Source organism: Corvus cornix, chromosome 5 (assembly GCF_000738735.6).
Source record: "Corvus cornix cornix isolate S_Up_H32 chromosome 5, ASM73873v5, whole genome shotgun sequence".
In the NCBI taxonomy this organism is placed as follows: domain Eukaryota; kingdom Metazoa; phylum Chordata; class Aves; order Passeriformes; family Corvidae; genus Corvus; species Corvus cornix.
The window spans coordinates 2,462,021-2,477,432 of record NC_046335.1 but is presented as its reverse complement, the minus strand read 5'-3'; the positions used below and the strand labels follow the sequence as shown (position 1 = coordinate 2,477,432).

The following is a 15,412-nucleotide window of genomic DNA, read 5'->3' as shown; positions in this document are numbered from 1 at the left end:
CTGCTTTTCCACCTAAGGAATTGTGCATGTGGTTTGTTTTGGTTTGGTTTTTTGTTTTGATTTTTTGCTTGAACTTTGGTTTGCAGTTAATTTACACTTTTTCTTTGCTTTGTTGCCATATTTCTGATTGCTTTTTTTTCTTTCTGCTTCCTTTTCTTATTTTTTTTTTTTTTTTTTTTCATTTCGCCTTGCCATCTTCAGCCAGGCTATGTAAGAGACTTGGTAAGTGACAGCAACAATAAAATTAAGATAAACTTAAAATAAACTTAATCTAGAACCCCTTTGGTTTAGAGAGCAGTGGTGAAAGCACTAACAAAACCTGCACCTTCCCCGTGACACTTGGGCCCTGCTTGGTTTTTATAATGGTCCCCAGTGATTTACGGGGCGAAACTGGAAACCCTACACCAGGAATTTGCCTTGTTGTTCACTCGCATCCTTAAAAGTTCCCGAGAGCATGAGTGGCTCTTTGCCTCCAGACAGCTCTGATCTAGATTTGCTTTCCTGTGTCTGGACATGGGAAGCTCCACATTTATCAGCTGTGGGCTCGGAGCAGTCGGAGCTGAAGTAAAACCTATGGGGAGGAATTCTCGATTCTCCGTGCTCGGATCTGCGGCGGCTCCCGAGCCGCTCCCGTGCGCGTGACAGCGGAGGCGGCACCGAGGTCCCCGTCCCCTAATCCCGCTGTGTCTCGCCGCCCGCAGATCACGGCGCGCATCCTGGAGGCTCACCAGAACGTGGCCCAGATGAGCCTCATCGAGGCCAAGATGCGCTTCATCCAAGCCTGGCAGTCGCTGCCGGAGTTCGGCATCACGCACTTCAACGCAAGGTGGGTGGGGCTGGGCTGGGGTGGGGTGTTTCCTTAATGGATACAGGGAGTGGGTTAAATATCCGGGAATCATCCTGGAATCATCATGGAATGGGTTGGGTTGTGTTGGACTGGAAGGGCCCTCAAAGACCATCTCATTCCAACCCCCTGCCATGGGGAAGGACATCCTTGTGCGCATCCCTGGCTGGGGAAGTTGCGCCGGAGCTGAAATTAAAATTATGATTTATAAAAATGGTTTTACAAGTAAACTCAGCTGCTGGATTTCTGTGTATCACAGGCTTGTTTTTATCAATTCCTCTCCCAGGTTCCAGGGTGGGAAGAAGGATGAGCTGATTGGCATCGCCTACAACCGGCTGATCCGCATGGACGCCAGCACGGGCGACGCCGTCAAGACCTGGCGCTTCAGCAACATGAAACAGTGGAACGTGAACTGGGAGATTAAAATGGTGAGATGGTGCCTGACACCCCATCCCCTCCCCCTGCTCCTGGCAGTGAGACAGGCATCACTCCTGGAGTCCTGGAATCCCAAATGGGTTGGGTTGGAAGGGACCTTAAAGCTCTTCCAGTGCCACCCCCTGCCATGGGCAGGGACACCTTCCACTGTCCCAGGCTGCTCCAAGCCCCGTCCAGCCTGGCCTTGGACACTTCCAGGGATCCAGGGGCAGCCACAGCTTCTCTGGGCACCCTGTGCCAGGGCCTCACCACCCTTACAGCCAGGAATTCCCAGTTCCCAATCTCCCATCCATCCCTGCCCTGTGGCAGTGGGAAGCCATTCCCTGTGTCCTGTCCCTCCATCCCTTGTCCCCAGTCCCTCTCCAGCTCTCCTGGAGCCCCTTTAGGCACTGGTGGAGTTGTGTGTCACCCATACAAAAAAACCCTGAATTTTTCTCCACTGTAGCCAGGAATTACTTTCTCCATTCTCTGAACTCCACAGAGTTAAATGAAATGAAACCTCAGCACCGATGCTCAGGCTCCATCCTAACCCATAACATAAATATACAGGGCCTTATCCATACTAAAATTCCTTTCATTTGCTGTACAACTCAGACTGTCATGTAAATAGCAAAAAACCAAACCAGTACTTCCCCAGGTTCTGAGATGGGGTTTTCCCTTGCTGTTACATTTGGGTGCACAAATTTTTGGGCTCCTTTTTGGCAGAACACCCAATTAAAATTGCCAGGGATACGTGAGGGCTGTTCTCCTGCAGTCTGCAGCTCATTAAGAGTTGCTGGAAAAATTATTTAGCTTCCCCCTCTGCCTCAGAGTCATTGTTTTGAGTCAGTTGCAAGCCCTGATCTCCCAATTATCCAGCTTGGATACTCTGTTGGGAATCCCCGTCCCTCCTGCAGAGCTGTCAGGGACGGGGGGACAAAAAGAGAATGGGCACCAATAAATAGATGGTCTGTTCAGTCACTCCAAAACAAGCTCCCCCAGCCCCCATAAAGTATTTCTGTGGACAAAATTCAATTTAGAAAACCAGGGAGGAGTGGAAGGAAAGCCCAGACTTCAACAGGTCTGTGCCCAGTCCCTGTTTCTCTGGAAGCAGGGAAAACGTGGCCACGTCCTCACCATGGAGAGGTGGGAACAGGCTGAGTGATTGTTTCTGAGTCAGGGGGGATAAAAGGGGGTAATGGTAATTTAAATAAATAAATGAATGGATAAATAAATAGAAAATAGTTTTAAAAGGCTATAAAAGGTACTTCCGTATCTAAATATTTGAATAAAAGTCACAGGATATTTAAAGGTGGAAGGAACTCAAAAGGATCATCAAGGCCAAATCACCATTCACAGAATCACAGAGTGGTTTGGGTTGGGAGGAACCTTAAAGATCAACTCATTCCACCCCCTGCCATGGGCAGGGACACCTCCCACTGTCCCAGGCTGCTCCAAGCCCCAATGTCCAGCCTGGCCTTGGACACTTCCAGGGATCCAGGGGCAGCCCCAGCTTCTCTGGGCACCCTGTGCCAGGGCCTGCCCACCCTCCCAGGGAACAATTCCCAGTTCTCAATCTCCCATCCATCCCTGCCCTCTGGCAGTGGGAAGCCATTCCCTGTGTCCTGTCCCTCCATCCCTTGTCCCCAGTCCCTCTGCAGCTCTCCTGGAGCCCCTTTAGGCCCTGCAAGGGGCTCTGAGCTCTTCCTGGAGCCTTCTCCTCTCCAGGTGAGCACCCCCAGCTCCCCCAGCCTGGCTCCAGCGCAGAGGGGCTCCAGCCCTTGGCCTCCCCTGACCTCGCTCCTCCATTGGCATCACAGAATTTTGCTTAGGCAGTAGGAAATCATGTGAACACCCAGAAAAAGGAGGGAGAAGGGAAGAGAAGCCGTTCCCGTGGGCCAGGGCTGAGCTGTGTCTGCCCGTGCAGGTGACGGTGGAGTTCGCGGACGAGGTGCGGGTGTCGTTCATCTGCACGGAGGTGGATTGCAAGGTGGTGCACGAGTTCATCGGGGGCTACATCTTCCTGTCCACGCGGGCCAAGGACCAGAACGAGAGCCTGGACGAGGAGATGTTCTACAAACTGACCAGCGGCTGGGTGTGAGCCCCGCCGGCCGCGCCCCGCAGGACCCCCCAGCCATATTCATGTGTAACTTTCCAAAGCTGTCCTTTGAGATCATGCTGCTTAATAAAGTAAGCTTGAAATGTATCTTTTTTTTTTTAATAATTGGATTTTTGGTTGGTTTTTTTTTTGGTTTTTTTTTTTCGTTTTGTTTTGCATTACCAGACCAGTTAATCTGTGTGCACTAACGAGCACTTCTGTTAATTTGCTATAACCAGAGCGTGTCTGGGCAGGGTGACAGTGCCGATGAGCCAGACTCCGATGGGCAGATCAGGATAAAGATTTAACTGACTTAAAAAAGCCAATTTTTGAAGAGCCATCTTGTAAAGCCATCCAGGGCTAACCTATATGAAGTCTATTTATCATGTTTAATGCATGAGTGTTTTATTTCCCTTTTTTTGTGTTTTTATTCTGTACATTTGACCTGTTTGAAGTCGTCCTGCTCCCGAGCAGAGCTGCCATCTCTCCTCTCACACTACACCAGGACTCTGAAGGTGCCTGACATGACTTTGAGGATAGTTTTGTGTGGCCTCGAAGATGATCTTCTGTTAGTCTGTTATAGCTTGGTTTTATTTGTTTAACTTGCCTTTTGATAATCATTTATATTGTCTTTTTTTTTTAATTTTATTTGTACACCATATTGTATTATGACACTTTTAGTATTCACCAGCATAGTCACTGTTCTGCCTCTGATATGCAAATTTTTTCATTACGATATGAAGTAAAAGGTTTATGAAGTAAAGGTTTTTGTGTAACTAATGTAAAAAACCACAAATTTTATAAAGTTGTACAGTTTTTGTAACTAGTCTCACAAGCCAGCTAGGACATTGCATAGATCAGCAGTAACTGTAGGATGTCTGGAAGGGGTACGGGGACAAACCAAGGAATAAAAAAACCCACAAAAAATACAATTTCCAGTCCAGTAAATTTTGATCTAAGTTTAAGCTGTGCCACAACACCCTCAGTAGCTGATACCTGGGGCCAGGACCACCAGGTTCATTAAGCCATTCCCACATTAGTGCTAACGAGGAGGGATCCCGTGCCCGCCTCATGCCGAGGAATAACCAGTGTTGCGTTCCCGTAGTCCGTGGTATCAAGACTATGTTCAAATACACTTTATTTTAAATAAAAGTCAAATCTTTTATTTAATGTTCAGCTGCCACTCCTGGTTTTTGGGGTCTAACTGTGCTGTGGAAAGGCCATAAACAAATCCTGTAGGATGGAGCCATCCCGTGCCAGCCTTGGGCTCCCTCCTGCTGCCTTATCCCGAGTTTGCTGAAACAAATGCCACCAAAAGGCAAAGTTATAAAATTCTGGAATGGTTTGGGTTGGAAGGGACCTTAAAGCCCTTGTTCCACCCCCTGCCATGGGCAGGGCCACCTTTCCCTAGCCCAGGCTGCTCCAAGCTCTGTCCAACCTGGCCTTGGACACTTCCAGGGATCCAGGGGCAGCCACAGCTTCTCTGGGCACCCTGTGCCAGGGCCTGCCCACCCTCCCAGGGAACAATTCCCAGTTCTCAATCTCCCATCCATCCCTGCCCTCTGGCAGTGGGAAGCCATTCCCTGTGTCCTGTCCCTCCATGCCTTGTCCCCAGTCCCTCTCCAGCTCTCTTGGAGTCCACTTTAGGTCCCCTGTAGATCCCACTCCCTGGCCGGGCAGTGGGGAAGCAGCCCGGGGATTCAGGGAATCACAGGATCTCGGCCAAACCCACCACTGGGGTGTCCCCAAGTTCCACATCCACAAAGCTTTTACATCCCTTCAGTGACTCCACTGCTTCCCTGGGCAGCTGTTCCAGTGCCTGATCAAGGAATTTCCCCTGATATCCAATCAAAGCCTCCCCTGGCACAAATTCATCTCCCCATTTCTGCACTGAGCCTCACACCACGTGTCGCAGGACGGGCTGCACCCTTGCACCATAAAATCCCGGAGCAGGGGTGGCCCGGTGGGGCCGGGCGATTCCTCCCACTCCCGCGGGAGCGCAGCCGGGGCGGAGCAGCGCTCAGGACGTGCCAGGGATGCTCCCGGTCCTGCCCCACGCCCGCGGGCTCGTTCTTTGGGATGCAGCAAGTCCGGGCAGCTCCGAGCCACGCGAACGGAGGGCGGCGAGCACGCTCCTGGCAGGCAGCGCCAGGATCTCGGCTGGATGCAGGAGCGGGCGAGGCACGGCAGCAACACTGGAACAGCTCCAAAGCTGGGGCGTGATGGGGATGGCTCCCTGAAAAATATTTACCTCCTATTGCCCGGCCTGAGGTTAGGCAGGATGGGGAGGGGGAGAGGAAAGATGGGGGGAGAAGATGGATTAAGTGCCCTCGGTCCATCCGTCCCCAGCCACCTCCGCAGGGCTTGGCCTGGACGTGCAGCTGGGGGAGGCGAGGAGGCAGGAAACGCTGAGCAGAAAAGCAGAGGAGGTCGGGGAAGGGCCATGGGAAGGCAGAGGAACCACAGCCCTTCCCCACACAGCCCCCCCCGAGGGTGGGAGCTGGGAGAAGCCGGGTGGGAAGCGGTGCTGGAAGGGGTCACAGGGGGTTCGAGGTGATCCAAAGGAGGCAACTGGGTTTTCAAGGATCCTTCCTAGATGAAAATTTCCGTTCTCCTTGGATGAAAAGATGCAAGTGGTAATGAGATGTCGGAGCGGAGGGGGGTAAAAAATTATGTGGTTTTCCCAAAATCTGGACAAACACCAGATAAAATACGGTGCAGATGGGAATGGCCACACGCTGAGGATGGACGGGGGTGAGGAGGAAACGAGGGGAACACACTGGGAAAGGGATTAAGGAGGGAGGTGGCAAGAGCTGGAGCCCATGGGACGGGATGGATGATCCACCTCAAGGACAGGCAGCAGCAAGGAAAAGGAGGATCGTGGCTGTTTGCTCTGTGATCCTGAGCCAAAGGAAAACCAGGATGTGGTGGGCACAGAGAGTTTCCAGTTATGTGGAAATCACAGGCCAGGCGGGTTTGAGGTGTTTGGGCATTAAACCCAAGAGCAGAGGATGAGGAGGGTCTTGGCAAGACAGGGCACAGCCAAGCCCAGTTCCCACAGCTCCAGCTGTGGGAAGACACTGGAAGAAGACACGGAGATTTATTTTGCTGACACCAGGAAATCTGGCTGTGGTTGTTTCTTTCGGGTAATCAAAGGAGTAATCCAAATTAAAACCCAAACCAAACCCCAGGAGAAGGCAGCCCGTGGGTGTCCCCAGCCGCCGGGGGTGATTCAGCAGCGGGGAGGAAGAGCTGTGACCGCCGGGCATCCACAAACCGGTGGCTGCACTTGGGAAAAAGGAATTCTTTCCAACTTCCAGTGATAAGCACACGATGGGGAGGGAGATTCAAAGCCGACAAGGCTGCTCAAACCCCTGTTTAACAAAATAAGTGGCAGAGATGCCTGAAAATGGGACAACTCCAACCCTCCAACAGCAGCAGGGCCGGGGGATGATGTTTCCTCCCTTGCTGACCCCGCTCCAGGACCTTGAGGAAGGGAAAAGGAAAAAATAAATCACTTTTTGGCAAGGTACTGATGCAAACCGGCTGCCAGGGTGAAAATGCACCTCTCCGAATGCAGCAGGGGATTTGGATGCCTGTGTGAACCAGGCATGGCCTGGGGGGGTCGGCTGGGATTCCGACGGCGTTTTAAGCCCCAAGTAATTTAATACCGTGCAGATGGGCGAGTCCCGGAGCGGGTTTGGAGAGGGATCGGCGAAGTTTGCAATGGGGGAGAGGTCTGAAGATACACAGATATTTTAAAACGTAGCAGAAAAGAAATACCTCCCCAGCAGGGCTGTCCCCTGCAGCAGGGAGGGGGTGGGAGCTGGGTACGGGGACATCCTGCTGACAGGAATTGGTGGGAAAGGGACATTTGGGGAAGCTGCTGGTTTGTGGGGAGGGGGAGGGAGCAACCACTCCCCACCCTAGGAGATTTTCAAGGTTAAGTGGATGGGGCCTGGAGCAACCTGGGATAGTGGAGGGCGCTCCTGCCCATGGCAGGGGGTGGAACGAGATGATCTTTAAGGTCCTTTGCAACCCAAAGCATTCCATGACTCTGTGATTCTCTAACACAAACGGATCCCTGAGCACTCCAAGAGGAGCTGGGTTATTCCCTACACCCAGGACATGTGGGTTTCCAAAAGCCCTCCTGCCATGGGATGGCCACCCCAGGGGCTTTCCTGTGGTGGGCAGGAGCTGAAAAAAGCTCCTTAAATTAATCCGTAGTAAACCCAAGCTGGGTGAGTCACGTCAGTGTCTCGGGAAGCACACTGGAGACTTTCCAGCCTTCAGGCCGGGAAGGGGCTCCTGGGTGGCCAGCACCACTTCCCTGGCTGTGTGCAAAGACATCTCCCAAATCCCTGGTGCTCACACCAAGGGGGAATGCGAGAGCTTTATCCAGCCTTGCCCTGCCTTGTCTGACCCCTCCAAGCTCCTCTCTGGGTTGAGAATCCCAGGGCTGGGATCAGGAGCACCTTTCACCCTGACCTGCCCCACGGAGGGACCCTCTGAGGGCACTCAGGACCACCAGGGATTTTCCTGGAATTGATTAGGGATGCAGGAAACCCAGACCTGGTGTCGCCAGAGCCAGGACCCAGCGCAGAGCTGGAACCACACGCGGATGTGGATGCGCCGGGTTCCGTCTGGCTCAGACAACCCTCACTTCCCAGGTGTATTATCCCTCATCTCCGATGCAGGAAGGGATGGTGAGGATCCAAAGCCCTCCAGAGTGACGGCACCAGGAGCGGTTTAATGGGCCTAATTAAATTCAGACAGATCAGTGACAGCGCTCGTGGGGCTCCAAACCTTTCTGGAGACCAGCGGGGGTTTTATTTGTTTGCTTTCAGCCTCACAAGAGCCCCAGGTGCTTCGATTTGCAGCCCTGAGGCACTAAAGAGATAAAAGATCCATAAATATCTGCTGGATGTTATAGATCTGAAACAAATAAAGTGCCCCCCTGCTTACAGCTCTTCCCGTAAGCACCAGTGCAATGCGGCCCCTGTGCCTGCTCCCGTTTCCATCGGCATCCCAGCCTTCCCTTTGAAATCCCCTGCATCCCTCCAGCTGTTCCACATATTTCAGCCTTGAGTCTCCCCCCAGAAACTGCTCCTTTGGTTTCCCTTAAGCTCTCCCGTCTGCTTTGCATAATTCCAGGATGCAAACGGGGACTTCTCCCAAGCTGAAGGTCTGCTATCCCTCGGGATGCAAACCTGGATCTTCCCTGTGTGGGAGCTGAGGACAGCCCTGCTGATGGGCTGTGGGGGGAGAGGATGGGAAACTCCAGTTTAAGAAGAACTTGAAATCCCAGCATGCCAAATTCATCCCAGAAAAGCTGCCAGGGAGCTCACATCAGTATGATCAGCATTTGATCTGATCCAAGGAAGAGGCTGCACTTCAGGAGTTTTTCTTTTTTCGGTTTGACACAGGAGCAGCAAAATATTTCCCAAATTCCCAAGTGACTCAGAAAGGCCAATCCCATATTTCACAGTGGCTCAAATATGCAGGAACCTGTCAGATACTGAAATCATTCAGAAAATTTTCCCTTTGATCCGCAGCTAAGACAAAGAGCTGGTAACAGAGCTCCCTTGTGCTGTCAGCTCCTGGTGAAGCCACAGATTCCCAGCTGGTGGGAAGCCTCTGCTTGGAAAAGTCCCACTCCCCCTCCTCTGAGAATGCAGCAGTTTGAGCAAATAAAGCATTTGCTCTGGGTTTTATTTTTGGCTTTTGGTCAACAGCTGGTCAGTCCCTAATGAGCGAGCTGGGCTTTGATTTCCTGCCTGGAGAAGAGGGTGAGAAATGGGAGAGGATCTGGGTTAGAAATTTAACTCACACCAGTGATCCCAGCTCGGATTTACTCCCACTAGTCCTTTGCCTGGGGACATGTCCCAAAGAGAAGCACTGGAACAGCTCAGGAACAGGCATTGAGGGCCACAGGGGAACTGCAGGGGTGCCCAGGGGAAATGGAGCTCCCTGATCCCAGGCTGTCCAAGGGAAGGCACCACACTGCCCTCCAAACTGGGCTTGGAATGGGATGACAGTGGCTCTCGTGTTCCTCTTGTGCAATTCCTTCATCATCATCATCATAAAATCCCAGAATGGTTTGGCTTGGAAGGGGCCTTAAATCCCATCTCATTCCAACCCCCTGCCATGGGCAGGGACACCTTCCACTGTCCCAGGCTGCTCCAAGCCCTGTCTGACCTGGCCTTGGACACTTCCAGGGATCCAGGGGCAGCCACAGCTTCTCTGGGCACCCTGTGCCAGGGCCTCACCACCCTCACAGGGAAGAATTTCTTCCCAATATTCCATCTAAATTTGCCCTCTTTTCCACACCTTCTTTTGTTTCAGAGCACTTGAGCCCACTGAGCTCAGGTTTGAGCTCTACCCCACCAGTGGGAGACGGGATGCTGGTCCCAATGGAATGAGCCCATCTAATTCCTGCTCACCCAGGCAGCAGGGATGGCCAAACCTCACCTGGGACACTTGGGAAAAACCAGGTTCCTGGTATCCCTGATGGCTCTCAGCAGATTTAGGCAGGAGGGCAAAGAGCTGCCTAGGAGACCCTGAGGAAAGAGTTTTGTGAGTTTTGCTTTTGCTCTGATGAGGCAGCGAGGGCAAGGAGAGCTCTTGGGAATGGCAAACCTGGGAAGAAGCCTGCCCATCCTTCCAGAGGGACAGGGCTACCCCGAGGCCACCTCCAGCCCCCATCCATGCTGGGTCCCACCCTGGGTGGCCCTCTGGAGGGACCACATCTGATTCACATCATCTCCCAGCTGAAAATCACGTGTCAGGCACTTCCAAGGATGCAGCCCCACAGCCAGGGGCTCCCTGGAACTCAGGATGAGCCGGCTGACGGCCGTGGGCAGCTGCTTTATCTCCTGAGTGCTTCTCCCCTTCCCATAAACAGGAGAAGAGGGTGGGAACATGTCTGAGACAGACAGGGAAATGACGGCAGGGAGCGAGAGGGGTGTAAATCTTGCAAAGCACTGAAGGGCTGGATCCTGGAAAAGAACTGGAGTGAGAACAGGGAATGTCATTGGTGGGGGAATGTGGAGGAGTCAAAGAGCCAGGATGCCCCCACAAGGATGGATGTGCCCCTGGCACAGCGTGGGGCACAGGGCAGAGCCCAGCCCCAGCTGCTCCCCCAGCACCCACGTTGTCCCAGACGTCCAGAGGGGCTGGGAATGAGAGCACCTGGAACCTACAAGTCCCAAATTGTCCTTCAAGCCCTCTGTGACCAAGTCAATCCAAACGATGCTGTTAATCAGGCAGAGTTTAAAAACAACCCTGTGGGATTTCCTGCCTCCTCTTCCTCCCCTCCAACTGTGCCACAAGGTAAGAGAAAGGAGGGAAAGCTCATAAAGCAGAATTAAGGGAAGATGCTCCATAGAGCCTGCAGTACATCCCTGATGAATCATTTTCCTTTCATTCTGAGGGACCCCCATCCTCCCCTTGCCCACACACCCCCAAAGCACAGCTCACCTTTCCCATCCCACGCATGCAACACGTGCAAGCTCTCCAAGGTACTCTGGGCTTCATCAAATTCAGATCTCTCAGTTCCAGGGAAGCACCCGGGCAGTGGGGCTGCGGGCAGTGGTGGGGATCTCATTGTCTGCACGGCTGCAGGAGCAGATCCAGACACGGAAGAAGCTGAAATCTGGTGTGTAATAACTCCACCTAGAGGGAAAAGGGACGGCCCGGAGAGAAGGGCCACGGGTGAGCACAGCAGGGCTGAGCACATTCCCGATCCTGGCACCGAGGAGGGATCGCTGCCTGGACACAGGGGTGGCCACCGGGACACCAGCGGCATGATCACAGAACTGTGGCATCACAGAATGGTTTGGGTTGGAAGGGACCTTAAAGCCCATCTCATTCCAGCCCTGCCATGGGCAGGGACACCTTCCATTATCCCAGGTTGCTCCCTGTCCAAGCTGGCCTGGAACACTTCCAGGGATGAGGCAGCCACAGCTTCTCGGGGCAACTTATGCCAGGGCCTCCCCACCCTCACAGGGAAGAATTCCTTCCTAATCTCTGATCTAAACCTTCCCTAGTTCAGTTTAAATGCTCCAACCCTTGGGTGTATCTGAGACCATCAGTTCCCATGGCTGGCTCAGATCCCAAAGCCCACCTGTCCCCTTCCACCCCCAGGAACAGCTGCCCCTCGCTGGTCTCACACACAGGATTCTTCAAGTCCTTCACTTGGGACACTTAAATATATCCCTTAAATAAATCCCCCAATGCCCATGGAACAGGAGGGCAAGAGATCAGGGCCGTACTTCCTTTGGAGAAGCTTCCTGAATTTAATGGAGCTCATGGAAATACAACCTTTGGGAAGCTCCTTAAGTGTCCCACTGAGGGGACATCAGGTGACAGCGTGTCTGCAGAGACAGTCACTGGGCAAACACCATCTTGGTGCCACCTTGGTGGAAGGGAAAAAGGTAAAAGCTGCTATTTACTCACTAATCCATCCAGGAAAACTCACTAATCCATTCCAGGCTTATGGAATCCACAGCGTGCTCATTTCATACGGGAAGATCCATCATCCCGAGCACTCTGCCTGTGGCAGATGAGAAAATGCCCTTTTACCTGCAGGGACCCCAAATCTCTGGACTCACCTGCAATGTGCACACCCCTGGATCAGATTTGGGTTTCATCCCCCATTTCTCACCCTGAAGCCACATTCGTGCTGGATCTGATCCCAGCTCCAGTTTTTTGGGATGAGCTGATGTCATTTTACTTCCCATAAAACAGCCACATCCAAAGGAGGGTGAGAGCCATAATTAAATTTCTTGTTGGAGCTTTTTTTGTGTATTTTAAAAAATAGACAAAAATACACGAGCCTTTACTGAGGTGGGATACTGGAGCATTAATAAGGTGGGATGTTGTCAGCCTTAGGCAGGGATTTTCTCCATTAAAAAAATGGTTTTGGGACATGAGCAGGAAAGATGGGAAAACCTGAAGACACTGAACATTTCCAGCCTCCATGGATGGCAGCCTGGGGCTGCAACACCCCTGTGGCTCCAAACACTTTCTGGGCAGTTAAATTACATTTGGCTGCTTGGTTAAAGATGGGATAATTATTTCCAGCGAGGCAGACACGGTCCAGATGCACTTCTCCTTCCATAACTGCACTAATGCTATCCCAAACCCCAAGGAAATGCCATTTCCCAGTCCCAGGAGGCCATCTGGATGGCAGCAGAGCTTTGCCAGGTTTCCTCTTGACTTTATTAAGCTGGAGCAGGTATTTAGTTTCTCATTATCCGTCTGCAGGAAACACTTGGGGAGACACAGCAGTATCTTTCTTTCCAAAGATAAACAGGCACTGGGTGCTCTGCAAAATCCAGGTGCCTGGAGCTGGTTTGTGCAGCTCTTCAGACATTTCCACCCCTCAGGATTTATTTGTGGCTGGATACAGCCCTGTCTATGAGAGGTTAAAAGGGGCTGGTCCCAGGGTATTCCAAGCCCTGAGCATGTTTCCAAAACAGAATGTAAACACTTTTATTGTGGCAAGGATTGCTCCATTCTTCCTGCCTTCTGTCATGCAGCCGAAGGAAAAGGAGAGCACTTTTTCCCTCCTCATAAAGCAGGGTGTGTTCAGGCTCCGACATTTACATCAAACAAGTGCATGGCTCCCTTCCCATCTTTCTGGCTGTCCCGTGGTCATGGATTTGCAATTTCCCTGCGGGCAAATCCGGAGCAGCCGAAGGATATCACTTTGCTGGAGTTTTATTTTCCCCCTCTGCAACAGAAAACGCCACAGCGGAACCCGCGGAGAGGAGATGTGGAAATGAGGAAACCAGTGGAAAGGTGTTATTTCAACTTTCCCCTTGGTCTTCAGCAGCCAAATCCTGGCCTCAGAGATACCAGGGAGCTGTGGCCTTGTTGTTGGCCTCGGAAAGAATTACAGAATATCCTGAGCTGGAAGGAACCCACAGGGATCATGAGTCTGACTCCTGTCCCTGCACAGACACCCCAACAATCCCACCCTGGGCATCCCTGGCAGCGTTGTCCAAGCACTCCTGGAGCTCTGGCAGCCTCGGGGCCGTGCCCATTCCCTGGGGAGCCTGGGCAGTGCCCAGCACCCTCTGGGGGAAGAGCCTTGTCCTGATATCCAACCTAAACCTCCCCTGGCACAGCTCCAGCCGTTCCCTCAGGCCCTGTCACTGGTCAGCAGAGAAGCAAAGCCCATCTCAAGGGTGGACTCAGCAAAGTGGCTGATCCCTGACCCAGATTTTTCCATTCTGGGAACAGTAATCAATGTAATTGACCTGTTGGAGCGAGTCCAGAGGAGGCCACCAAGATGATCAGAGGGATGGAGCAGCTCTCCTGTGAGGAAAGGCTAGGAGAGTTGGGATTGTTCAGCCTGGAAAAGACTTCAGGATGACCTAATTGCAGCCTCCAGTACCTGCAGGGAGTCTATAAAAATCATGGAGAGAGACTATTTATAAGGGCATGGAATGACAAGGAAAGTTTTCCCATCCAAATCATTGCCCTGCTCTGGTTTAGACTCTCGCTGCTACAAAATCCACATGCAGAAAGGTTTGTCAGCACCTGTGGTGGGAAATAGCACTGGTCTGCAGGACTGACAAGCTCAGAGCAAGAGTTTTTAACCCAAACAAAGGAGTTTTCCCCTCATTTTTCAACATTCCACTGCTGCACAGGAGCGCTGGAGGTTGGAAGCTGAGCTACACACACAGAGGACAGCACTGCTCAGCTGTTAAACCCCACAGACCAGATGCACCTTCTGGGTCAGGATGTCCCTACTCAGCGATTGGATTGTGGGGAGCTGGGAGGATGCACCTGGATAAGGATTGTCCAAAAGTCGCTGCATTCCCACTGCAGATCCAGGACCTCCGCTCTGAGCCTCAACGGGGAAAGCTGGGCTGACCCCATGTGGTCATGGCCTTGTTATGGCACGATTCTGGTTTTAAAAAGCATTGACTCTCCACACTTACTTACACAAAAATGTGAAATCTACCTCAAATCTGTAAAATCTTTCCATCAAGGAAAAGGCATCATGGTGGGAGTTAAGCTAAACCTCTGTCTGTCGTTTTTCACAGAGTGGAAATGTGTCCACACTCCCAGCTTCCCTGTCCAACCAGGCAAAGCAGCACAATATAATATTCATTTTTTAGCATGGGTGGGACATTCCCAGTCCTCTGAATCCCTCAAAACTTAAGAGAAGGGATGGGATGGGAAACTCAGGCCCAGTTTGTGCCTTTCTCTTGCAAGAAAAGGTTAAAAATATTGCAGTGGTTCATCTGGCTGCAATCCGGGAGCTTCGCCCCCAGATTTAGGGTGTGCCTGGACGGAGGGAGGTCAGTGTGTGTCATCTGGTCACTCTGGGCCTGAAGAAGTAAAAAATAAGGAATGTTGATTGTTTCCACGGTTACAGAATGATTCATTCTGATGGTAAAATAACAGTCATGTCTCAGAAGTGTTTTGTGTTAATTATTGTGTTCACCAGTTCTCCTGCTCCAGGCAACATGCGTGCCCTGACCTCAGCTATTCATAAAACTGTCTCTTGAGATGATCTCAAAGTTGTTTTTTTTTTATTGAAAAGGAATTAAAACCCTCACTCATGACATCTGTCAGCCTTGGAGGCTGAACAAGGCCTGTCCCAGCACAAGTCTTGTCCAAGCAGAGCAATGGGAGCCTCCAACAACAATCCCACTGAGATAAAAATTATCCAAGTGAGGGCCTGGAGTGACAGGACAAGGGGCAATGGCTTTGAACTGGAAGAAGGCAGGGTTAGATGGGATAGTATGAAGGAATTCTTCTCTGTGAGGGTAGTGAGGCACAGGGTGTCCAGAGAAGCTGGGGCTGCCCCTGGATCCCTGGAGTGTCCAAAGCCAGGTTGGACAGGGCTTGGAGCAGCCTGGGATAGTGGAAGGTGTCCCTGACCACGGCAGGAGCTGGAACGAGATGATTTTTAAGGTCCTTTCCCACTCAACCCAGTCTGGAATTCCGCGATTCTATGATTTCAAACCTGGCAAACACCTCAGCCTCGGTGCCCCTGAGGTGGGGGTGTGTGTGGGAGCTGAGATCTGCCGTGCCTC

At 51.9% G+C, this 15,412-nt stretch overlaps 1 protein-coding gene across 4 annotated transcripts in view; it reads left to right on the top strand.

The window, feature by feature from the left end:
- The window catches only part of FERMT2 (FERM domain containing kindlin 2), a 49,803-nt gene extending 45,282 nt beyond the window's left edge, over window positions 1-4,521 (top strand). For 2 of the 4 annotated variants that reach the window (XM_039552380.1, XM_039552382.1), the window contains 4 exons: window positions 202-222; window positions 702-826; window positions 1,131-1,272; window positions 3,186-4,521. In XM_039552380.1, the coding sequence (XP_039408314.1) occupies window positions 202-222; window positions 702-826; window positions 1,131-1,272; window positions 3,186-3,359 (462 nt within the window). In that variant the 3' untranslated portion in view covers window positions 3,360-4,521. The remainder of the gene's footprint in view (window positions 1-201; window positions 223-701; window positions 827-1,130; window positions 1,273-3,185) is intronic. The other 2 variants (XM_039552383.1, XM_039552381.1) reach the window with 1 other exon arrangement.
- Window positions 4,522-15,412: the final 10,891 nt, after the last annotated feature.